This window comes from Metarhizium robertsii (genome assembly GCF_000187425.2).
Source record: "Metarhizium robertsii ARSEF 23 chromosome Unknown MAA_Scf_9, whole genome shotgun sequence".
In the NCBI taxonomy this organism is placed as follows: domain Eukaryota; kingdom Fungi; phylum Ascomycota; class Sordariomycetes; order Hypocreales; family Clavicipitaceae; genus Metarhizium; species Metarhizium robertsii.
Genome location: NW_011942237.1, coordinates 1392150 through 1416726, shown reverse-complemented (window position 1 = coordinate 1416726; position 24577 = coordinate 1392150). Strand labels below are relative to the sequence as shown.

General features: G+C 53.8%; 8 protein-coding genes across 8 annotated transcripts; 5 read left to right on the top strand and 3 right to left on the bottom strand.

Moving 5' to 3' along the window:
- Positions 1 to 4383: 4383 nt before the first annotated feature.
- On the top strand, positions 4384 to 5803 carry MAA_09635 (low temperature requirement protein A; the record flags this gene model as incomplete). The annotated part of the gene is made up of 2 exons (XM_007827633.1): positions 4384 to 4537; positions 4626 to 5803. The coding sequence occupies 2 exons, from the start codon at positions 4384 to 4386 to the stop codon at positions 5801 to 5803; spliced, it is 1332 nt and encodes a 443-aa protein (XP_007825824.1).
- Positions 5804 to 6135: 332 nt separating this feature from the next.
- Positions 6136 to 6949, top strand: MAA_11558 (uncharacterized protein; the record flags this gene model as incomplete). Its single annotated transcript, XM_011413553.1, has 2 exons — positions 6136 to 6538; positions 6576 to 6949. The coding sequence occupies 2 exons, from the start codon at positions 6136 to 6138 to the stop codon at positions 6947 to 6949; spliced, it is 777 nt and encodes a 258-aa protein (XP_011411855.1).
- A 119-nt stretch (positions 6950 to 7068) lies between these two features.
- MAA_09634 (exo-beta-D-glucosaminidase) lies at positions 7069 to 9714 on the bottom strand (the record flags this gene model as incomplete). The annotated part of the gene is made up of 1 exon (XM_007827632.2): positions 7069 to 9714. One exon carries the CDS (start codon positions 9712 to 9714, stop codon positions 7069 to 7071), a length of 2646 nt encoding a protein of 881 aa, XP_007825823.2.
- Positions 9715 to 10790: 1076 nt separating this feature from the next.
- Positions 10791 to 13009, top strand: MAA_09633 (C6 zinc finger domain protein; the record flags this gene model as incomplete). The annotated part of the gene is made up of 4 exons (XM_007827631.2): positions 10791 to 10850; positions 11021 to 11052; positions 11113 to 11172; positions 11227 to 13009. 4 exons carry the CDS (start codon positions 10791 to 10793, stop codon positions 13007 to 13009), a joined length of 1935 nt encoding a protein of 644 aa, XP_007825822.2.
- Positions 13010 to 13132: 123 nt separating this feature from the next.
- Positions 13133 to 15679, bottom strand: MAA_09632 (glycoside hydrolase family 31 protein; the record flags this gene model as incomplete). Its single annotated transcript, XM_007827630.1, has 1 exon — positions 13133 to 15679. One exon carries the CDS (start codon positions 15677 to 15679, stop codon positions 13133 to 13135), a length of 2547 nt encoding a protein of 848 aa, XP_007825821.1.
- Positions 15680 to 16422: 743 nt separating this feature from the next.
- Positions 16423 to 18362, top strand: MAA_09631 (allantoate permease; the record flags this gene model as incomplete). The annotated part of the gene is made up of 6 exons (XM_007827629.1): positions 16423 to 16969; positions 17034 to 17131; positions 17188 to 17247; positions 17299 to 17351; positions 17408 to 17593; positions 17657 to 18362. 6 exons carry the CDS (start codon positions 16423 to 16425, stop codon positions 18360 to 18362), a joined length of 1650 nt encoding a protein of 549 aa, XP_007825820.1.
- Positions 18363 to 18877: 515 nt separating this feature from the next.
- MAA_09630 (alpha-N-acetylgalactosaminidase) lies at positions 18878 to 20485 on the bottom strand (the record flags this gene model as incomplete). The annotated part of the gene is made up of 1 exon (XM_007827628.1): positions 18878 to 20485. The coding sequence occupies one exon, from the start codon at positions 20483 to 20485 to the stop codon at positions 18878 to 18880; it is 1608 nt and encodes a 535-aa protein (XP_007825819.1).
- A 1972-nt stretch (positions 20486 to 22457) lies between these two features.
- MAA_09629 (Glycoside hydrolase, family 35) lies at positions 22458 to 24395 on the top strand (the record flags this gene model as incomplete). Its single annotated transcript, XM_007827627.1, has 1 exon — positions 22458 to 24395. The coding sequence occupies one exon, from the start codon at positions 22458 to 22460 to the stop codon at positions 24393 to 24395; it is 1938 nt and encodes a 645-aa protein (XP_007825818.1).
- Positions 24396 to 24577: the final 182 nt, after the last annotated feature.

The window sequence follows — 24577 nt, the reverse complement described above, 5'->3', positions numbered from 1 at the left end:
TTCCGCGGGCGTCTACCGGCAAGCGCAGCTTCGTCCTGGATGTGCTGTCGACGACACCCCCGGGCACCACACCAGACTCTTTCGGGATATTTGTCTATTTCTACGGGGTACCCAGCAGCGGTGATCTCTCTTTGCTCTGTTATCTATCCTGTCACCTACCTATTGCAGCCTAGACCGGGGAACTTCTGGGGAACAATTATCCACAATGCCGTTCTCAAGGCGAAACATGGCCCAGTTGGTTTCCCCGATGAGTTATGTAACCTACATGTACCTGGCTGCCTGACTGATATTTTTGGCATGAAGAAAAAGGTTCCGACGATGGGCCTCAAAACGTCGACACGAGGGCGTAAAGTTAAGGACAAATGTAAGCTTCTGCAAGTCGGCGCCACACACATGGTTGACACATGTACACACCCCGCCCTGGCGCCAATGTTGCCATACATGTCCATTGTATTGTGAAGGATACAAGATTGAATTACGGAGTATCATCCATACATACACAAGCAAGAGTAGCTAACCGACGGCCAGGGGGCTGGATGGGCATGCGAGTGATGGGCTGCAGCGTTTGGCGCCACTGCAACTTGGCGAGATGATTCTCAGGAGAGCTGCCAACTTGACATGCGCAGGCTTCCATGTTCAATGCTGTCTTGTGCGACGCCGCTTACATACAGTATACATACGCGTGTCTGCCCAGTGCCCACCATCCCGGCCCGTCCAGATGGTGCGACGCCGGGCAAACCATGGGCCCAATTCCGCGTTTTACGCGCTCCTGAGTTCATGGTACATGTGGTAGTTCATTTGCTCTTCAACAATAACTTGGCACATTGTTGGAGTACGCCCGGATAATAAGACGCGGCAGCCTGGTTCAAGGCGCATCAATTAATCGGTTCTTGGCCCATCGCGGCTCGCCAGGCTCAGGTGGACCAGCAAGCAGGCCACGGAGGTTTCGCCATAAACGATTCGAGTTTGGTCCGGATCGGCATCCCGCCATCCCCCCTCTCCTCCCTTGATGTCTGGAGCTTCAGCTCATGGGGCCAGTCACCCAGTCTCGTCTGTACCGCCTCTTGGTAGTTTCGGTTATGGATCCGGAAGCCAAGGATGGACGATTGGCACACCTTGGCATGGGATCGCTGTTTCGATCCGACTTGGCGACGATGCGTGACTGGTTGACAGATCTGCGACGCCTTTCAGTCCTTCCATCTTCAGCCACCTGCGACAAGAGTCACAAGACTCGCCGTAAGCCAAGTCAAGGGTGCCCCCAGTAGCTGCTTGCTTGGAAGCGTGACGATTCTACGAGTGGCATCAATGAGCGATATCAAAGTCCATCTAGCCACACCTTGCCTGTCCAACAGCACTTCAAGACTCTATACATGTTGGCTGTGGTGTATCTAAAGCGTGCGTATCGTCGGCAGCGCAAACGCACCCGTCCCTCTTTATCTCTTTAGATGCGGAGTGGCTCGTGGAGACTTGCTTACCTAAGAAATTTGTACGGCAGAGGACATCGTCTCCGCGAGCCATTCCGCATCTAAAGAGATAAAGAGGGACGGGTGCGTTTCGGCTCCGTGGATCGAGATCTGCGTCTTGCACCAATGCGCGTAATTCTTGCTTCTCTCTGCCTTCCCTTGTCTGTTTTCCCTGCATTCCGCTTACACTGGGAAACTGCCTCTCGTATCGTCAACCTTGTGTAAACAAGCTTCATTGGTTCCGGCCAGGGGTGACAGCACATCCGTCTCATCACCACAGCATCGCCCAGCACACTGGATGGTTTGTAAGAGAATAGACGAGGGACATGGGCGTTTGCCAGATCAGACCAGCGCCGACAGGGTCATCCCGGATGCTGATGTCGGCTGTGGGCCCCAAATTTCATGCATTCCGACACTGCATCTCTCTTGCGTCCCCAAGAAACAGGTTCGTCCCCGGCTTAATAAAACCTCATCGAGTTGCCTCTTCCATATGGAGATCTACAATATCCAAAACAGGTTCCCCAGTTTTCGTGCCTTGACGGCCACTGACAACGCTGCTTTTGATGTATTTTTTGCATCCACGACCCAATCAACAGCACATACGTTTTCCCCCTCAGCGGCAGCTACTACAGGTTCCATTTTTGGCATCTCAATCCATGTCTCGTGTCCATCTCTGAGCCACCGACAAGCCTCTTGGCCATGTTGAAGAGAATGGACAATCACCGCTGCACGCTACTGCCCGCCCAAGTCTGCTCAGGATCAACATTGCATACGACTCGTCCTGCAAATCACAACAAAACGGTGAATGCAACTCTGTCTGCCTGCTGAATGTGACTCATGTCGACCATCTTATAGCCTTCTGGATATCGCTCCTTCCCAATCTACGGCGCACTTTCGTTTTCTACCTCTTACATCCACATTTTGTCAAACCTCCGACGGGCATTGACCTTTTGCGCGTGGCGTTAGTGTCAACAATGCACGGTTTTTTTGGTTTTTTTTTTTTTGGCAGCATCTGGCGAGTCAAGAAAGCGGGGGCTTCGATCTATACAACCTAGAGGTTGCCATTCCGAGAGGATGCCCCGGGTGCGTTGAGGAACGACGGAGAGTTCAAGTCACCTTGACCATGGTCTGTTCTGTGGCTCTACAATATGACCAAGTAATATTCCGTAAGCTTTGAGGAATGGGTGCGTTTTTCTTGCCTTTCTCTTGCCAGCGGCTCACCACCTCCTGCATTTTGCTTTCCACGTGCCAATTCTCTATATGCAAGTTTGTTGTTCCCTACTATGCGTACCTTGTCACTGGCGCCGTGTCCATTGATTCCAGACCCCATTGTTTCAGATACTCTGATGACCAAGACATTCATCATCCGGTAATGCGCCATTCCAAATCAGCCTGTAGCTGTTGAGAGCTGGTTTTCGATGCTCTTCTCCACCGTGTTTCAGCCCCGGCCCTTTTCGCCGGCATTCTCGCGGGATGCCATATCATGTGTTTATTATCCGATACAGAAGCTCCGTTCGTTCATGCCGTGTAACCCAGAGCCTGGAGCAACGTGCCTGATCCGCAACTGAAACTTGACACTGACCATACTTATAGATCAAGCATCCAATGTCCCCATCAACAACGTGGCATAAACATCTCAGCCTTTGTAAACAAGACAAGTAGGGCCATGCTTTGATGCATCCATAAATGTCGCACAGCTTGCGAATGGCCGTGGGGCAGCGTCGCCCCCGAGACAAGTGAAGCTCTCGGCTTCTTCGTAAACAAAGGCACCTTGACGTCCTACGCAATGCGGAAAGGGAAAAATAGAAGCATTGGCGCGGCCAGCGACGCACATGGTTAAAGTAGTCTCTACAAAATTCTAGACTGAATTGTCACGCATCCAGCGGAGCCGCGACAACGGTGCTGCTGCCTTGATTGCCAGCAGTCATCCCTGCGTCGATGAAATATGCAGAGGTGGTGTTGGGTCCTTTGCTCTCTAACTGCCATAGTCACACGTCATGTCTCAGTATCAATATGCATTATCAATCTCGTGCGGGCGATCTCACACTCCTCCCAGAATAAAAATTTCGGAGACATCTATCCCGCAGTGGCGTCTGGCGACATGAAGAGTACTAAGCCATATGTAATAATATCATTCATATCCGACAATCGTTTTGAATCGCCAAGGTATCTACTAAACTCGTCTACCTTGTTCGTACATAGTTGTCGTGGTTTCGGCCTACCCTAAACTGAACCCTTGACACGGAATCGCGTCTGCGGAGGCTCAAGCACCTAGGAGGTCGAGGTAAAATTAGAGTTGCATATAGAATTTATCTGTTCGCTTTAGGCATTCTCCCTTTTGCCTTTTTCATGACCAATGGCTGCATGCAGATGGTGTGGCGGCAATGGGTTTGTAAAGGGTCTGGTGCCTTGCGCCACCAGCAGATGAGGAACGAGGTCGAGACCGCACGCCGTATCCGTCAGCTTCTTTATCAGACATTATCAATCGCGCCTTCCGCTCCAACGGGCCAATCTGTGCTTGCCTCTTTCAATCCGTCAACGACAGAAAAAATCACCAATGATGACAAAGACACAGCGGATCCTTACTTCAGCCTGCAGCTTAAATCCAGGATGCCGGCAGACGAGACCATTTCTCGACGAGCTTTGACTCTTTTTGACAGTATGCATGTCTCGATAAGGTTTGCCAGCCCAGGGACTGGCCGCCCTATTCCTCAACCAGGCCAAGCCTCGAGATTAGCTCTATTAGCTTAAAAGCTTGAGGCGCTTTGGCTTGTCGCCCCCTCAGATGCTCCGATTCACCAGCGAGGCGAGCAAATTTTGTTTTTTTTTTTAAAGAAATGGCACTCCGCCCGCCACCGTTTCGCTGATTTCGTCTCGTACGTTTGCACTGCCGAGGCGCCAGAGCCATCCCGACGCGACTATGAATTGTAACGAGCTCCAAGAGGGCGCCAAGCCCCAGCGATACATCATCAAGCGACCAAAGGCGCTTCAATGGTTCTACAACGGCCGGCTGTACAAGGAGAGCGATGAGGAGAGACAGGCAGGGCGGTTTGAACTGTTTCTTGATTTGTTGTGTACGCTCAAGGCCCCTTCTTCCCATCATGTCAACATGCTGCTGCTCCTCTTCAAGTCCATCCTGCTAACGCCAGCCAACTCGGTCAGACGTCGCCATCGTCGCCAATTTCAGCGACGACCTCGCCGAATTCCCCAATGGCGCCCATCTCGCCAAGTACATTCTCATCTTCGCCCCGGCATGGCACATTTGGGCCGATTTGCGAGAGATTATGAATTCATACTATACGGACGACTTGCTGCAGCGACTGGTTATTCTCTGGGTCATGGCGCTCTTGGTCCTGTACGCCAACAACGCGCGGGAGGCAAACACGGACATTGACGCCATGCGAACAACCGCCGGCGCCTACCTGGTCGCTCGCTTTTCCACAATGTCTGTATTCCTCATCAGCTCCTTCGCCAGCTACCAGCATCGCACTCAGGCCCGCATCCTCGCGGGCTTCATGTTCATTGGCCTATTCATCACCATACCACTCTTCTTCGAATCCGTGAGCATCCGCGGCAAGGCGGCAGTCGTGGCCGTCATGATCGTCTACCAGGAAGTGACGTGGTCCATCACGCTCAGCCCCTGGATCAAGCGTCGCCTCAGGCTCAAATACAGCACGGCCGTGGACATTGCCCACGAAATTGACCGCATGGCCGCCTTCTTCATCATCATTCTCGGCGAGTTCATGTACAGCGTCATTGTCGGCGATCCGGCCGGCATCGGCCTGACGGCAGGCTACGCCAAAGCCGTGTGCACCCTCATCATCGCCTTTTGCATCAACTGGATCTATGTCAGCGGCGACGGGAGTATACAGGCCACGCACCCAATCCGCCGGTCTGCTTGGACGGCGTTTGGCTTCTTTCTGCTGCACCTGCCGCTGTCGGCCTCGTTTCTCATCGGCGGACACATTTGCGCAATCAGCACGAGATTGCACGAATTCGAACAAGGCCAGCGCTGGCTGCTCGGCGGCGGGCTAGGCGTGGGCATGCTCTGTCTTTGGATCTACGCGCAGCTGTATCGTACTGATGGAGAGGACCGTCTGGTCCTGCCCAAGCAGCTACGTGTGGGCATGCGCTTGGTCATAGCTGTGATTCTGGCTGTTCTTCCAGAGACGCACGACCACTTGACGACCACGGAGTTTATGGCGGTTGTCATGTCGTTATTTGCGTTCTTGATCCTGTGGGAGACCATTGGCGGGTTGATGAAGGGTGCTCGTTTCTTCGAGCCGTGGACAAACAGGCATGCACCGGCGGAGGGAGACTCCAGCGAGGCACTTACCTAATTCACTTCACGCGCATTGCATCAGTACAAGATGACTGCCTGTTGTTGTTTTCCTGTTGTTGTTTTCGTCCCCCCCCCCCCCCCCCCCCGGTAAGACAGATAATATCCCGGGCTGGAGTGTGACTCCTCACGTCAGCTGCGCAGCACGGGCGCGAATGCGAATGCGAAGCTTTGTCGACCGACGGAACACCTCGGAAGGCCACGCGTACAAAAAGTCCGGATGAGCCGTCAAGTCGTCCCTCAATGTCAATTCATACCCAAGATGCCAATATTCAAGTACTTTGCCGACCAAGTTCCTTCTTGAACCAACTACGCGCTTGATTTCAGCTCGCAATGCAGGCCCTAAGAAAGGTCACGCGCGCCGTGTCTCCCAAAACCGCCCTCACAGCAACAGCAGCCCTCGTCGCTCTGTCAGGCACAGCATACAGCATAACGATATACAGGCGCCTCAGTCTCACCAGCCACTCGCTCATCAAAACGACAGAGTCCGTGTCGGAGTCGTTGCGCAAATCAGCCACCATCCGCAGCCTTGTCAACCCCCGCGGCCACACGGCGGAGGAGGACTCACGCTCCATAGCACTTGCCGTGCCGGACGGTGTGAAGCTCCCGTCAGAGGAGCTTATCTTGTCGCGGTTCCTGAGGGGGTTTTTCGGCGGGCCCGTGTTTCTGCTTGAGAGAATCGGACTGCAGCTTCTGAGGAAGCAGCTTGTTGTTTTCGATGGCATGTTGCCTGTTGGTCCGAGGGAGTTTGACGCCGCACTAACTCTTGCTAGGTCTCGCGCCGAGCTCTGCGCCAGAGCATGTGAACTCCATGTCTGAGCTTCCTGCGTCCTTGCCGTCGTTGCATTCCGTCCTTTGGGGTATTCTCCAGGTCACGGATCTGCGGGTCGGAGAGGACGGCGAGGGCAGCTCGATTGATTTCGTCTATGGCTCGGATAGGGGCGAGTTTGCGGGGTGTCATCGCTTCACGGTGCGCAAGGAGACCGGAGCTCAGGGGGAGAGAGTGTTTGTGAGCATGGAGTGTGTTACGTGTAATCCTAAAGTGGACAAGCCTGTGTCGGGGCAGCTTTTGTCCGGGTTTCACCACCTTTACGCAATGATGTTGTTCAGAGATGGGGTTGCCGAAGTCAAGGGTGTGTTGAGTTGACGGTAACCGGATCGCCTTTGCACGAGATTGCTTGTGCCCGTAGGGATACTGGGTGGCGGGACAAAGTTTCTGGGTTGCTGGCATGATATTTCTCCTCTACAATCACTTGCTATATACATTTACAACGCTACTTCCAAAGCCTGGACGTTGCCTGCATTCACGAGCACCTTTGCCTCTCGTCCATCTCCACTCACGGTGAGTGCCAACTTCTCTCTTGGCCACAACGTGACGTAGTTATCCGACCAGATGGCGGGGTTGACGTCCTCGCCGGCCTTGTCAACAAGGTTCAGGCGGATAAAGAATGCAGGAACGTCAGACTTGTTCTCGAGGACGACGATGGAGTGAGCAGCGTCATTCCTGGACGCCGTGACGGAAAGTTCGGCCGTCTCCATCCTACTCAGGGCGCTGTAGTCGGAGAACTTGGTCACGGGGGTGTGGTACCACGTTGCGTTGGGCCAGTCGAGCACATCTACAGATTTTGTGAGCCAGTATACATTTCGGCTGATAGCTTGGCCCTGTTCGTCGGACAAAACAAGACGCAGCAGGCCAACGTCCGTCATATTGTTTAGGCCAGATATTTTGGCGACCTTGCTGGACTTGTTGGGGACGGTGTCGACAGTGACGGAATCCTTCGAGATTGACTTGCCATCCAGTCCAATCAGTTCAGTAGCAATGTTACGCGTTCCCTTTTTGTCGAGGCTGTGGTTGATGATCCACGCCTCCTCGCGGACATAGTCGTATGCAACGTGTTCCAGTCGAGAACCAACCTTGGTGCCAAAGTACGAGCCGGCTGGGTGCAGGTAGTGGTCGAACTGGTTCCAATGCAAGCTGGGCCAGGCATTGTTCAGCATCCAGTAGATGGTGCCCGTGGCCGGGCGGACCTGGCTCCATCGAGCAGAGTAGCCCTCGTGCTGTGCGCGAATAGCCTCGTAGTCCATGAGCTGGGCTTTGAATATGTAGTCTTCCAAAGATGTGGGCGCGCCATAACGATTGAACAAACCTTGGTTGTAGATCTTGCGGTTGTAGAATGCCGACGTATTCGTTGACATGTGAAAGAAGTTGGCATCGGGCTTCTTCCAGAGGTCCTCCATCTCGCTCTGGGTCAGAAACTTCCTGAGACTGCTGACTTCGGGGGTTCCTACCCCGGCGCCAAGCTCAGAGCCAAATCCAAATGCGGCCCCGAGACGGTCCTCAGATGACTCCGTGTCGTACCAGTAGTTGGGTGGCACCCAGTCGTAGGGTCCGCTCATTTTCATTCCCGAGGGACCAAGAAGAGCTGGGTAGCCGCGCTTGGATGCGGATGCAATGAAAGGCGTCTGCCAGTAAGCATCCTTGAGGGCATCAACGTAAATCTTGGTGGCGCGGTCATTGGGCCAGAAGTCACTGCCAATCAAGAATCCAAGTACACTGGGGTGCGGCTGCATCATGGCAGCTTCGTGTCGCATGGTAGCATTTGCAGTCGCGTAGTCGTTGTCGGTCCAAGGAACGTTGGGGTTGATGTCCTGGTTGTAAGTCCAGGCCTCCCACTTGGAACAGCAGACAAACCCGGCAATAATCATCATGCCAGCTTCATCGGCCATTCGGTACAGCTCTGGGTGTTCCATCATGCCTTCTAGACGAATAGTATTGAGACCCATGTCGTGCGAGTATTTCATGATGTTGGCCCATCGCGTGGCGTCCCAGCGGAAGAACATGTCTGGGCTATATCCAGCACCAAGAACCTGGAACGGATAGCCGTTGACCGTGAACATGGTGTCGTTGTGGCTGTTGAGTGCTGATGTAACAGTTCGAATGCCAAATGTTTCCTCGGCAACGTCGGACAGCTCGTTGGCAACATGCAATGCAAGCCGGGCCTTGTACAAGGGCTGGCCACCCCAGAACTTGGGCCACCATATCTTTGGCTTCTTGACATGGTGAGAAATCTCGACGAGCTTGGTCTCCTTGGGTCCCAGCATAAGAGATGTCTTCTGAGACCCGACTTTGCAACCAGACGATTCGGCAATAACGGAAGAGGCATCCACTTGAACCTCGTGGTCCTCGAGATTCTGCACTTTTGCACGGACAGTCACCTTGGCAGGGTTGGACTCGACTGGACTCTCGATATCGATGGACACGCTCATGGGTCCCAGTGCCACAGGCCCAGTCTGCTTCACGGTGATTTCTCTCCAGATACCGCTGCCATTGTCAGGCGCACGGGGGCTCCAGTCAACAAAAGTATAAATGAGGTCGAGATTGAAGTCTGAGGGGTACACATTGACAGCAAGGGCATTCTCGTTGCCTGCATGGCCAGTGATATCGTAGGTATGGCCACCAAAAGAGCCCGCCTGTTCCTCTTTATCTGCAATTTTCTCTCCATTGAGGAAGATGTCGGCCCGAGAGGTGATGCCGTTGGTCTGGAGGAAATAATGCTGCCCTTGATTGGGAGTGAGCGAAAACTCGTTTCTGTAGACCCAGGGGACGCGGAATTGGCCCCAATTGATCTTGTAAAGGTTATCCGAGAACCATAACTCATCATCTTTATACGCGCCTGACTCAATCATACCCCCCAAAATAGTGCAACGGGAATCATTGACATGGTTCCATGACGAAGTGTCGACACCAGGCTTAGACAGCGAGGCAAGGTCTTTGCTCACAGAGGAGGATGATTGGAAGTCCCAGGCAGTAATTATGCCGACCTGTCCGGCCTTGGAGGTCAATGGGTTGGCAGCCGAAGCGAGAGCACTGCTGCTAGCTAGCAGTAGGGCCGCAGCGCTATGAAGTGCCATGTTTCGGACGTGTCAAATGAGTTGATGACGGTGAGACTTGACCAGTCTTGATCTTGTGCAAGGCCTAGGCACCATAAGTATTCCGACCGAGAGAGCTATGTACAACGTTACCCTGGCCGGCCACCAAGGCACGTGGCCCATGGCCAATGACCTGGCCAAGGGCGTCGGCTCGTCTCTACCGGTCGCCCTGCACTGGCATGGTGTTGAGTTGAGCTGGTTCCCACGTCAGACCAACGCCGAAGAGGGCAGTCAAAAGCTGAGACGATGGGGTTCGATGGGGGTCAGGGACCGGCGCAGGCCACTTGGCCACATGTGTAGCGTTGGCAACATGCATGAGCATAAGTATTGAATCAAATCAATCATATGATGCACGCGCGATCGCGGCAATGGATCTTTATTGCATAAAGATGGTACGCTGATGATAATCCATATTCTGCATGATGGAACCAGTCGAGGGCGAGATTGAGATGGCCGCTCGGGCTCCGCATCAGCAAGTCCAATTGTTCGCTCCTTCCACCCTGATGCCTGGCCGCTTGACGGGAGCCCCTCTCTCTCTCTCCTCTCCACCCCATGGGCCTCCACTTCCTTCACCATACAGAGCACGCGAGTGCATTACGCTTTTGCCTTTTTGCAACACAGGTTATTTTGATGGGCGGAGAAATCCATGCCGGTGCCATCCTTCATCAGGGCAGCCAGCTGTGCAATCCACGGCTCCCACAATCCATTATTGGCAAGAAACTTGAGATGTCTAGCTGCCCTGTTGTCACCTTCAGCCACTCCTCTGTCGACGACCAGATTTGCCGAACCAGACTTGACTGGCGCCTCACCAAATAGCCAAGGACCCTGGAGGAACGCCTGCACCAAAGGTTGCGTGCAGTTTGCGCCACGAGAACCTACCAAAGGAGCTTGGGAATATCCATTCTTCTCTTGGCCTCTTGGCCCACCTTGCTCCAATTCTTCCGAGGCTTGTAGCCTGCAGCTTACGAGCTACGCGACTCCATATGACTCTGTCAATCATTTCCGGCCGCTGCATAATGTCCGCTATTGATCTGGCTGTCGAGTAACCTGCCAATACCATGGCTGACGTCAACTCCAACGTAGCATCGCCTGCGAAGCCTCGCAAGCGGAGAATCCCGGTAAGCCGGACCGGACTGGCTTTATAATGGTTTCTCATGGGGTATTAAACTTGCGTCTTGGCTAATTGTTGTTTTCCGCTCTTGCTGTAGACTTCCTGTGGTGCCTGCCGTCAATCCAAGGTATGCAAGCATTGGTCGCTGCTCAACCTAGTTGGCTAATGTGATGATAGGCAAAATGCGATGGACGAAGACCTTGTTCAAGGTAGGAATATACTGCCACCACCAAGTCATGAGCCTGAAGACTGACCTGGCATGTTGGAAGATGCCGCTCCTTGCGTAAGGTGTGCAAATTCGAGGAAAGGCCAAAAGAGAGCCATGAGCTGTATGTCTGTTGGAAACCCAGAGTTAGGCTCATTTGAAACTGACCTTGCAACAGTAGAATTGACGAACTGCAAAAACAAGTCGAGGACCTACAAACAAAGATACGCCAGCAGGAAGAAGCAATTACGAGCGTAGAGGCTCGGTCTGGCCATGCCATATCCACATCGTTCGCGTCACTGGATCGCCACCCGTTTGGCACATATGAGGCGGTTGAACCCATTGTTGCCGCATCGCCAGAGTCTTCTCGAGCGGGAGCATCACTCAAATCCGGAAACAGGTCAAGCATTGAACAAGTATCGCCACTACGGGCCGAAAGATCAACAGTTCCATTTCGCATCAATCTGGTAGAAACACCGGATGTCGTTGTTGCTGGTCTGACCACTCTTGATCAAGCTTGCTCGTACTTCCTCACCTTCTTTCAAGGCTGCGACAGATATGTCCCGGTCTTTGACCCCCAGTATGATTCTATGGAGAGTGTTCGGTCCAGGAGCAGCATCTTGTTCAGTGCAATATGTACGGTTGGCTGCCGTGCGCTGACTGGGACTGATTCCCAGCAGTGGCGATTGCTGAACTTTCATCTCAGGAGAACAATCAATGCAGCCATTTCAGTCCCTGCAATGCTTTCCCTGGAGACCATACAGGCACTATTGGTCAGGGCATGCTACACTTCTGAAAGATCCCTTCTGGTTGCCGCAGCGACGCGAATGGCAGTAGACCTTGGGTTGCCGAATGCGTATGACAGTCTCATGTCCAGAGTGTTGTCAGCCTCCTGGGGTCCTGCTAGCGACGCAAGTGTCCAGGATGAAGCAATACTCATGCGGAAAACGAGGACCTGGCTGCACATTCTGAATATGAGTCACATCCTTCACGTTGATGCTGGAGACTTTCTAGCACTGGGTTTCAACGGCGATGCTCGACGAAGTAGAGTGCTACTCAAAAAGCCTCTGATGCGAAAACAAGACATGTGCCTCTGGCCACAAGTTGAACTGAATGCTTTGAGAACGCAAATGTATTCCCGTCTATGCAATCGCATTCACACAGACGCAGAAATCATGGATATAGTGTCTGATGCGATGCTAGATATCAACGTATGGTACGACGATTGGAACAGAATCTTTGACCCCAAAGATCCACACTCTCCGTGGTTGCTCCTCAACATGCAAGTACAACGCTGCTGGGGGGTCACCATGGCATTGTGTAGGGCAATTCGTACAACTGGTGTTGAAAATGTCGATGTAATGTCCCCAACTCAGAAACAAATGTTGGCCATGGCGCAAGAGGCCTTGTGGCAGCACTTGGGTATTATTACGCAGGAGCCCCGTCTCTACCTCCAAAATTTACGCTTTGCAATGGATTTTGTGTGGGCAAAGTGCGTGTTTTGCTATCTACTCCTGTTGAAGCTGACCATGCTACTGCCAAACGAAGCAAGCCGATCCGGAAATGACCTCATTGATCGCGGACATATTCTTCTCAGTGAATTGGGCGAAGCAGGCGGCGGCTTATTGAATGGTCATCGCAGCAACACTGGCAAGGTGTATCTACAATTGTTGGAGACTGGCATCGACAAGTTTAGCTCCGCAATCGGCAATGGGAGGCGGAACCACACCGACGCTATCCGCAACCCAGCCCCAAATAATGGCTCAATTCTGCAGATCGAGGAGGGACAAGACTCGTTTGTCCCTGAGCAATTTGTTTTCGACTGGGATTTCCCTGGCCTTACGCTATTCTCGTCATCCGTGACAGATACGGGCTGGTTGGATGATATTCTTTTGGAGGCACTGAATGGGACTGACGAGTTCATGGGCTTCGGTTGGTCAACGACGGACACCACAAACTGACCTATTAGACTGCAACAACCGATCATGCAAATGTCACTTCAAGCGATGTCTATTAGCTAAATTGCTCTGGCAGAGATGGGCCGTTTGCCAGCCACTATGTATGATTGAAAAGACAAGTTGAGTTTACTGCCGACGGAGCTCGAAATGCCGGCGACCTTGCTCATCGGGCTGGAGAGCACGAACTTCCATACCATCCTCGGAAACAACGGTTCTCAAGTCTCCAGCAGGCAGAATCGCGACAAGTGTCTTCCAAGGGGCGACGAAACCTGATTTCTCTTCCCGGGTGAAATTGATACGCACTTGAGATTCCGTAGCGTTGTACGAAATAGTATACTTGGAAATCTTGACCTTGGAAGCAGTCGACACTCCATCATCTTCGTACCAATCGCACACATACCAATCTTTAGCACTTTCCCCTGGCGGAGGAAAAATCTCGACGGCGCGGTAGTCATCTAGGGGTAAATCGGCCACATTTTCCTTCTCTCCAGGAGAAAGGACTTGCACGTCATGCCCAATTGGTATGACGGTCCCGACTTTAGCAAGGACTGGGATGCCAGCCCCATGCCATTCCGCATCGACCGTGATCCACTGGCCAGACTGAAAGTGTTGGTATGGCGCATTGAGATTGAGGAATCCTTCATCAGATTCAGATTGTTTCGGCAGATATACTCTGGCGCTGCTTACGCCTGGTTCGTAAACACCTCCAATAAGGATTGAATCACCAAGCCAGTATTGACACTCGCCATCCATGATCTCGGGAGTCCAAACTTGGGGATCAGACTCGTATCCCCAACCTGTCCACCTTTGTGGTGGTATGGCCGTTTGGTGACTCACCAGCATAAGCGAGTACAAATAAGGTATCATTGCATACCGGCGTTTGATCGCTTTTCTGACCAGGTGTGTAATTGATGGATGCATCCATGGTTCGATGACATCGCCAACATTATTGTCATCTCCAGTCTTGAAGCAGTTGATGGCAAACCGGGGGGAATGGATACCAAGCTGTACCCATCGAAGCAACAGCTCGGGAGACGGTTGCGGCCCTTCGAATCCACCAATATCATGGCCGTAGCACTGCATCAGACACATGCCGGCTGTGAGTGACAATGCATTTGCGCCCTTCATGCCTGACCAACTAGTGATATTATCACCACTCCAGGAGCTGCATGCATATCTCATTGTACCGGCCGTAGCACTTCGAGTCAGGACAAATGGTCGGTTATCTGGATCAGCCTCGAGCAGTGCATCGTGCGAAGCTTTGCCATGGAGCTCTGTGTGCAAGCTGCGTCCCCAAAGACCGACGTCTCGACGTCCCCTGAGACCCTTTGGCACTTCTAAGGAGGGCTGGTCTAGAGCGCATTGCCAGCCATCGTCGGTAATTGTGTACTCATTGTTATCGTTCCAAATACAGTCAATGCCTTCCTCTCGAAGTTTTTTGACTCCATTGAACCACCAACTAAATCCGGCCGCGGAGGTGAAATCGATGTGACCGCCCTCGTCACTTTCACCACCACCAGCACTCCAAAGCCGGGTGACGGCTGTGGTCTTGGTGTGAGGGTCTGTGAACAAAGCCCCCGAATCCTTCAGCTTCTGGTATTCCGGGTGACTTGCCAAAACGTAGGGTTTCACATTCGCAATTAATCGCATACCGAGCTTGTGATATTCCTTGATCCATCCTTGGGGGTCGGGGAAGCGGTGCCGGTTCCATGTGAACACATTCCTTGTCTTGGGCTCCTGTTCTGCGACAGTGTATCCCGAAGACATCTGATATGCAGAGCAAGGTATGTCATGCTCTTTCATTTTTCGAGCCAGCTCGAGAAGTGCCTCGGATGCAGGTGGATCGTCGAGCATGGAATACTTCATGCCTCCAGACAGATAGCCAAATGCCCATCGAGGGACCAGTAACGGAAACCCGGCAAACTCGGCATAGGTTGTGACAATATCTTTCAGAGTTTGACCGACAATCACAATCTCTTCGAGGCCGCCATAATCCTGTCGATACACCTTGTAGTGTCCCCACATGCCGTCCATTTCGGCACCGATAGAGTACTTTCCCCGTCCATGAGTAGTTGAAAAGAGCCCAACACAGCCGGCGGGTGTTGCATTGATGAGGAGCGGAATATTTTTGTACAATGGGTCTGTCTTGTAGACATCATAGCCAAAGCTGTCCGTGGCAGACAGTTCGAATCGTCGACCTGACAAGTTCATGGGCGCCGCCTTTTCACCAAGACCAACGTGTAGAGTCCCGCGCTTATAGCGAGAGTAGTGCGCAATGCCTTCCCCATCAACGACATAGGACCTGTGAGGAAGATCGGTATGTATTGGCTCCTTGGAGTCGGCATACGAGATGCTGACAAGTGGTGAAGATTCGGTCCAGTCAACATTGGCAACAATGTCTCCAATGCGAATCTCTTTGCTGGTACCGCCGCTCCCAACCAGAGTATTGGCCTTCAGGACCCCTTGTCCTAGGGATGGAATTATGACACTAGGGTGAGGGGGGAGGGGATGCGACTCTGATGAGAATGTTGTTCGGAATACATTCGGGGCGATGAGCTCAAACTTGAAGGTAAATGGTAAATCTTGGCTGGTAGATTGCAGCTGTACACTGGGCTCCGTGCTGGAGGCACCGACAAGCTCCCAGGTCGAAGGGACTCGCTCTTGTTGAGGCATTGTGAAGAATGCTGCAAGCCGAGACTGCCTTGTTTGAAGAAGGGTTTGGGCGGGTACGAAGTTTCCCCCAACGACCGCACTTTACGACGACTTGAGCAATATATAGGCCTATTCTGGTCAATGCTATGAAATGAGGCAATGAAACCATCTGTTTGATAGCAACTCCGGATCCGCCGCTTGGCCATGTTGAGCGACTGACAAGCCACTGGGAACCGGATATTGATGCAGATGTCCGACCTATGGGGAGTGGAGGCTGCTTTGTCTCTCTTCCGGAGTCATGAACCGCACACACCATGGAACGAGGCTGACTCTCATTCTCCCGTTTAACCGTCCAATATCGCACCAGGCCGGAGAAGTGCTTGTTTTGTCCGCATAGCTAGACCACCCAACCCTCGGAGATCAAGAGGTCAGCCCCGATCGGAGAAACGCAATCATCTCCGGTGGCGCCCAGCCAAGAAGCCAGCAAGCCAGTAAATAACGGCCTTTGGCCCGCCTGGTGGCACCAACTATTTCCCACGTTTTGTATCCCCATGGGGTAGACGAAGCCTGGGGTCACGAACACATGGCGGTGTCAACGTACGATTTATTGGGTGTTGGCAACAAGCCCATTACGCTGGACTTGGGTATATATGACCACTGACGTTTCCTTCCTGATCGTCATCGGAGGCGAATGGATTTGAAAGCATTCCTTTTCTCTACTACCATCTAGAGTCCCAGACGTTTTGAGTTGACTCACTACCGCGATGGCAAATTCTGGAAACGATTCAAGTGATGGTATTCGACCCCATCAGGAGCCGCAGACGGCCAAGTCCGAAGCCGACCATGTTCCCCAGGTTGACCATGCCTCGAGAATGGAAGATGTCCAAGTTGTTGGAAGGGACAAGGCGGCACAGTTCCTCAAACAGGCTGACCATCCCGTGGTTGTGACCCCGGCTGACAATGCCCGCGTGCTGCGCAAGATCGATTGGAGAATCCTTCCCATCATGTTGTTCGTCTACTGTCTTCAGTCTCTAGACAAGACTACCCTATCATATGCCTCTGTCTTTGGTCTGATAGAGGACACGAACCTAGTTGGAGAAGAGTTTTCCTGGCTTGGATCCATCGTGTACTTGGCCCAGCTGGTCTTTCAGCCCCTGGTGGCGTATAGCCTTGTCAAATTCCCCGTGGGAAAGTTCTCCGCTACCATGGTGTTTTGCTGGGGTGCTGTGCTGTGTGGGATGACGGCCGCCAAGGACTTTGGGGGGTTGATGGCCTCAAGATTGTTGCTAGGGGCCTTTGAGGCCTCTGTCGGTAAGTTGGGCTGTGTTTTCGGGATGGGCCGTTTTATCGAAGCGCCATTACTGATGCGTTTTAGCCCCGACATTTATTGCCATTGTGCAGATGTGGTATCGACGACAGGAGCAGACTTCTCGAAATGCTTCTTGGTATGCCATGTTGGGAGTTGTGAATATGGTGGGTTCACGATAATATCACATGTCCAAGGGAATTTTTTAACTTACTGGGTATAGCTGGGTAGTCTGTTGACGTACGGTCTTGGCCATATTCAGTCGTCGCTGAGGCCATATCAGGTAAGAAAGCCAAACCTCTCACAGCCAGACGAGTGCCTAACGTGCTTACAGATCATCTTTTTGTTTTGTGGATGTATCACAGTTACGTTTTCCATCGTCATGTTGTAAGTACAGACTACGACGAACGTCACCATGCACGGTCAATGCTGATGCCAAGTAGCCTCTTTATGCCCGACTCTCCCATGCAGGCTAAATTCCTTAGCCGAGAAGACAAATTCATTGCTATTGAGCGTCTTCGAATGAACCAGATGGGCATTGGTTCCGGGGTGTGGAAATGGGACCATGTGAAGGAGTGCCTGCTTGACCCCAAGACATGGCTTTGGTTCTTGCTCATGCTCATCATTTCGTAAGTATATATTCCCGGGCGCACCTGGCTTTCCATAATCCTTGGCTAATGGAATCTTTTCAGCATTCCAAGCGGTGGCATCTCCACGTTTGGTCCCCTCATCATCCAATCGTTTGGTTTCGACAAGTTCACAACGATTCTGTTCAACATCCCCTTCGGCGCCGTGCAAATGATCGCGACATTGGGGGGCGCCTGGCTCGCCGATCGAATCAAGATGAAGTCTCCCGTACTTCTCCTCCTCTGCTTGCCCCCAATCGCAGGCTGTGCAATCCTTCTCGCTGTTGGCCGCGCAAAGAGTGATAGAGCTGTCCTCCTCGCCGGGTACTACATCATCTCCTTCTACCCCGGCATCTCACCCCTCATCTACTCCTGGTCTGGCCAAAACACGGCCGGTGACACCAAGAGAAAGGTCACTACTGCGATGCTCTTCATTGGGGCCAGCGCCGGAAACGTCATTGGCCCTCAACTCTTCAAACCCAGCGAAAAGCCACGCTACGATAGAGGTCTCCGAACAAACCTTGCGCTGTTCGTTGTGCTTGCCGTCTTGATTGTTCTCGGCATGGTCCTGATTCGCATCTTGAATGCCAGACAGGCGGCCAAGCGCAGAGAACTCGGCAAATCCGAGAACGTCAAGGATCTAAGTATGCAGAAGGGTGCTGGTCAGGACAGTGAGGTGCTGAATCATGTGGAGGAGTCAGAGACGGTGGGCGACAAAGCGTTTGACGATGTTACGGATATGAAGAATGAGGATTTCATTTACGTATATTAGTCGGAAATTTTTAGTATGTCATTATCGACACGGCTTGATGAAAAAACCACTTCTTGTACGCGTCACTTCAGAAATTGCCCCCATGGTGGCAACCTCGGCTCGCACTACTTTGTTCAAAATACTAGCAAGTCACGTCCTGACGCAGCAGTAGGAGGCAAAACACATTGAACCAGGCCAGGTACCTAGCTATTGCGCTCTATACTATGACACACTATACTATAGTAGTGTAAATTAGTATATACTTGTCGGTGGGCAAACATATTCTGCCATCCACTGTCCAGTGTATCGGGGGCCTTGGTGGAAGACACACAAGTTCGTCTTCAAACAGTCCAGTACTCCCAGTCCATATACATGCTGGAAAGAGTACAATGTCACAGAGGAAGCCGCCGACGTATTGAATTAGGGCTCTGCGAGCTTCCTTATTATGCATAGGCTACTTGGCAGCTACAGCATCATGTATTACAAAATCAAAACGCCCCCTCCTTTTGACTCTCCCACCACTGCTCCAACGAGTCCTAGAACATGATGACCGGGACTCCGGCGGGGAGAGCGAGAACCTGCTGATTGAGAAGGTACCCGCAGCCCTCGGCAATGGCAGTGCCATCAATGTTCTCGGTCAGACAGTTGCCGGATTTGTTGTCGACCAGGTTGCCGGAAGACTTGTAAGTCCAGGGGTTGGTGTGGTGTCTCATGCAGCCGCTGGTGGTCTTGACCACGCCGTCGACGGGGACGATGCAATCTTTAGGGCGCAGCAGGCTGCTGACGCGGCCGTCCTCCTTGTGGACGGCCCAGACCTGGGCGTCGGTGCCCTGGCAGGCATCCCAGGTGACGTTGCCGGACGGGCTGTCGGTCAGGCACTTGAGGCTGTTTGTGTTGAAGATGGCGCCGGTGGGCGTGATGGGGCTGATGCTCTGGAGGCGGTAGACGGCGGTGCCGTGGGCCGGAATGTTCTCGACGGTCAAGGGGCCTGCGCCGGGGGTGAGGTAGGTGACCCGGCCCGTCCACAGATCGTGAACAGTCACGTTGCCGTCGCCAATGGCCCCGAAGTCGATGCCGGCGCGCTCCAAGGGGATGTGGACGCTGGCGGCGGAGTCGCCGCGGTTCAGGATGGTCAGGAGGCGGTCGCCGTTGGCGAGGGTCCTGGTGAGGACGTCCCAGGTGGCGTTGCGGCTGACGAGGGTGGCCTGCTGGGCGAGCTTGTCCTGGTCGACGGCGATGAGGCCCGGGTTGGTGAGGAAGTCGATGGTTTCCTTGGGCAGGCTGGGGATGTGGGCGCTGATGAGGAGCGGCGAGGACATGCTGCACCACAGGGCGAACTGCGACTTCTTCTCCTGCATGGTCAGCGAGGGGTGGTCCGGGATGAGGAAGTCCGGGTCGTTGAAGAAGCCGGGCCGCTGGAAGCGGGCGAGGCGCAGGTTCTGGTTGTAGTTGAACATGATGCTCTTCCAGCCGTTGCCGTTGGGATACGTCACAATGTCGGCCGAGTGGCGGGCGAGCTGGCCGTAGTCGGAAGCCCATCCCATGGCCCGGTACCAGTCGGTCAGGTTCTTCTGGTTGGAGAAGTAGGCGGGCGCCGAGTTGGAGAAGACCATGGCGACGTCTTTGGGATAGGACAGCAGCGAGGCCCAGCGGCTGTACGTCTCGTGGTACGTCTCCTCCTCGTCGTTGGGCAGGTTGCACCCGTCCATCTTGAGGTAGTCGAAGCCCCAGCGCAAAAAGTCCTGCAGGTCCCGTTTCTCGTGGTTCAAGGCGCCGGGGTATCCGCCGCAGGACAGGCTGCCGGCGTCGGTGTAGATGCCGGCCTTGAAGCCGTTGGACCGCATCCAGTCTGTGAGCCACGGGAGACTCGAGGGGAACTTGGCCGGGTCGGCAACCATGGAGCCGTTGGCATCGCGCTGCAGAAGAGACCAGGCGTCATCCAGGTTGAGGCGATTGTATCCGGCGGTGCGAAGTCCATTGTTGCTCATGGCCACGCCCGCGTCGATGAAGATGGACTCGTTGATGTTGGTCATGAAGCGTGCCCAGTTGTTGAAGCCCATGGGAGGTGTTGGGAGGATGTTGATGGACGACGCCGCGGCAGAAGACGCCAGGCCCATGGCCGCCATGACTGCTTGTGCCTTCATGACGGGGTTTTGATGACTTTGAGTCGAAGCGGACGTCTAGTGTGATTTTTTTGGGTTGGTCGTTGGCTGGCCGCCCAAGGTTTTCTTGTCTTGTCTGTCGATATTTTATATAAGAAAGAAAGGAAGGAAGGAAGGAAGGAAGGGGAAAAGATAGAAGAGGATGTGGCAGAATGTATTTAACCTCCAACAAGTATACACTAGTATGCTGTGGTATATTATAATTCAAGGCGCGATAGCCGGGTACAATGGGGAATCAAGACCGAAGACAATAAGCTTCCCACATACACCAGCCGGCTTAACGCCCCAAGGCTTAAACATGTGGCCGTCCAAAGGTTAACACTCGTAGTTCCTGTTAGTCGTCACCCCATACACCGGTGGTTACATTGCATAGTCGCAGTCCATGGTTCAAAACGGTACATCTCATATCTCATCGTTGCACACGGCAGAGTCTCGCCGTCGACGTCTCACTAGCCTGCATCTCAGGACGAAAGAAAATAAAAAATAGAGTGTGGTGCAGCAGTCAAATTTGTTTACGTCAATGGCTTGATATTAGTCGGGCGATTCATGGACCCTTTCGGCCCAAAAAGGAAGCTCAAAGATGCCGGGCCGGAAGATGGGGTCTTGCCATTCCCTCTGTTCGTTTGGACAGCGCCTTGACAGATATCCCGGATGTCCAGATTCTGTTTTATTGACGTCCATGTCGGGACTGCGCAACGTTGCAGGAAAGGCAACGTTGCTCAACTAGATCAAACTATGACTTTATCAATGCCGGGACCCGGGGTTCATCATCTTGGGGCAGGCTCTACGACGGTGAGATGCAGATCCACTGAGCGGACTGTGCGCTGCCATGTCACGATTGGAGCGGCTGATTGATGGTGTGTTTACGGATTGGTTCTTCTGGGGATTGTCATTTATCGTGGGCGCGTGGCGAGTTGGACATGACGGAGGGCATATGTATGCTTGATGCCGAATTGGGGAAGCGCAAAGGCACAACCCAAGTACGGGAATACGGATCTGGACGGCCCCGATGCCGGCAAGAGATTGGCTGACGAGAGCTCGGCAAAATTGATCTGCCTCATGGCTTCAAGGGTGTGCCTGTGGCTGGCAACCCCGGATTGCAGATTGACCAACGAGTCGAGCCAAGGCCATCTCCCGCTCCTTGTTCGTCTTCCGCCTTGTCACGCCTCCTTGGCTCCTTGGCGGAAGACGGCGGAACTCTGTTGTGAGGTGGCCCAGCTGCCGGCTTGTGTCTGCTGCGACCTGCAGCCATCAATTGATCTCGAAAGTACACTCGTCTTGGTGGCTTGTGTCGGCGCGCAGATGGTCCCATGACCCCCGAATCGCCCGGCAACCCGGACTGTGCCCCGACCTGACGCTTGCATCTTCTCCGGCAGGTCGTAGCGCAGATCTATGCATCAATACGGAAGCTGACTTCTCGTGCACCACATAGCCAAGCGGGGAACCTTTAACTGTGCCTGGACTCGTCAAGCCACCCAAGTTGTTCTCGTCACCGGCGGAAGCATCTCCACTGTGCATGCGCAAGTGACGTTGTGGCCTGTATTGCTCAGTCTACCTTTTATAAAAGTGCCATAGAATGGGAGAGGTGAGGGCTTTCTCCAAATGGGCCGACTGTTCATCCAGACAGTCGCCTACTCCAACACTCGCTTCAAGGCAAAGCCGGCAACGGCATGGACGATATCGGCTCCTCGTCTTCTTGATGCTACATACGCCCAACTTTAATCTCATGGGTTGCCACCATGGGCTAGAAACCCGGCTTAAAAGGACCTCGGTGTCCTGCATTACGGGCCCCTTTGGATCTGTCCGTAGATTTTCCCAACTAGAAGCTTCCTTTTCCTCTCCTTCCTTCCATCTCGGGTAGCAATCTTGTCTTCCGCACCGTCTCCCCGCTAGTCTCAAGGAGGAGGCGAGATAGGCCCAGAGAAGAAGTCTGGTAGATTACATCCAAAGAGTCATGCTTGTCAGAGGAGCGGCGGCGGCGGCGGCAGTCTTCGGCTGGGCTGCGGCTTTGCTATCGCTTGCGAAGCCACTCGTTGCCGCCCATCGTGGCAACTTTACCTATGACCGTCACAACTTCTTGCTCGATGGCGTTCCCATCCAGTTGATCGGGGGCCAGATGGACCCCCAGCGCATTCCGCCCGCGTACTGGACTCAGCGGCTGCAGATGGCAAAGGCCATGGGCTTGAACACGATATTCTCCTACGTATTTTGGAACAATATTGAACCGACAGAGGGCTCCTGGGACTTTGATGGACGCAATGACATTGCGCGGTTCCTGCGGCTCGCCCAACAGGAAGGGCTCTACGTCGTCCTCCGTCCTGGGCCATATATATGCGGCGAACATGAATGGGGCGGCTTCCCTTCCTGGCTCGCCCAGATTCCCGGCATGGCCGTGCGGCAGAACAACAAGCCCTTTCTAGATGCATCCCGCAACTATCTTGAACAGCTCGGCAAGCACCTGGCCGCCACGCACATTTCCCAGGGCGGGCCGGTCCTCATGACCCAGCTGGAGAATGAATACGGCAGCTTTGGCAAGGACAAGGCCTATCTCCGGGCCATGGCGGACATGCTGAAAGCCAACTTTGACGGGTTTCTCTACACCAACGACGGCGGCGGCAAGAGCTACCTCGACGGAGGCTCCCTGCACGGCATCCTCGCAGAGACGGACGGCGATCCCAAGACGGGCTTCGCCGCCCGAGATCAATACGTGACGGACCCTACCATGCTTGGGCCGCAGCTAGACGGAGAGTACTACGTGACTTGGATTGACGACTGGTCGAGCAACTCGCCCTACCAGTACACCTCTGGAAGGCCCGATGCCACCAAGAGGGTTCTCGACGACCTCGACTGGATCCTGGCCGGCAACAACTCCTTCAGCATCTACATGTTCCACGGCGGCACCAACTGGGGGTTCGAAAACGGCGGCATCTGGGTCGACAACCGCCTCAACGCAGTCACGACCAGCTACGACTACGGCGCGCCTCTGGACGAGAGCGGCCGCGCGACCGAAATCTACCGGCAGATCCGAGATGTCATCTCCAAGCACGTCCCGGCAGGCACCATCCCCGACGTTCCCCACGTGCCCGACCTGACCACCATCGACGACTTTGCCCTCGAGCCCGCCGTGGCGCTGTTCGACACGCGCAGCGACAAGCCCGCGGTCCAGGCCGGCAGCCCCGTCACCATGGAGAAGCTAGGCCAGGCATTCGGCTTCGTGCTGTATGAGCACCGCGTCTCCGCGGCCGTCAGCGGTGCCATAGCCCCCGGTGACGGGCCGCGAGACCGCGTCATGGTATACGTCAACGGCGCCAGGGTCGGCGTCGTGGACAAGACGCACGCGGCCCCGGCGTCCGTCAGCGTGGACCTGAAGCAGGGCGACGTCCTGCAGCTCCTCGTCGAAAACCTCGGCCGCATCGACTACGGCCAGCAGCTCAGGGAGCAGCAAAAGGGCATCGTGGGCAACGTCACGGTGGGAGGGGACGCCATCCTGGAGGGATGGTCTGCGTATTCCCTGCCGCTGACGGACCTGCCCGCCGCCCTGGCCGACGAGAATTCCGAGACGCCTGAAATCAAGGATGGAGGCGCTCCCGTCTTTTACAAGGGCACGTTTGGCCTGCCCGCGGGGGTCGGCAATGACCTCAGCGGCGACACCTTTCTCTCGCTGCCCAACGGCGTCAAGGGCAGTGTCTGGGTCAATGGCCATCACTTGGGGCGGTATTGGGTCGTGGGACCCCAGCAGAGCCTGTATGTGCCGGGCGCGTATCTGTACGGCGGGAATAAACCCAATCATGTTGTTGTTCTTGAGCTTGAGCCCAAGGCCGGTGCTGGCATGGTTGCCCGCGGACTGGCGACGCGAGAGTGGGCGAACCATCCCGACCCTGATGTCGCGTGAGGGAGTGATGAAGTATGATGAGAATGTGATGCATGATGGAATGAAACACCACGAGTATAAACCTTCTTGGTTCGCTTCTAGGTATAATCAATATATTGTACATGTATGCAGGGGATTTTTCGTAAATCACATGTCTCATGCCAAAAAAAAAAAAAATGCTTGTATGCTAGCCACACAATATC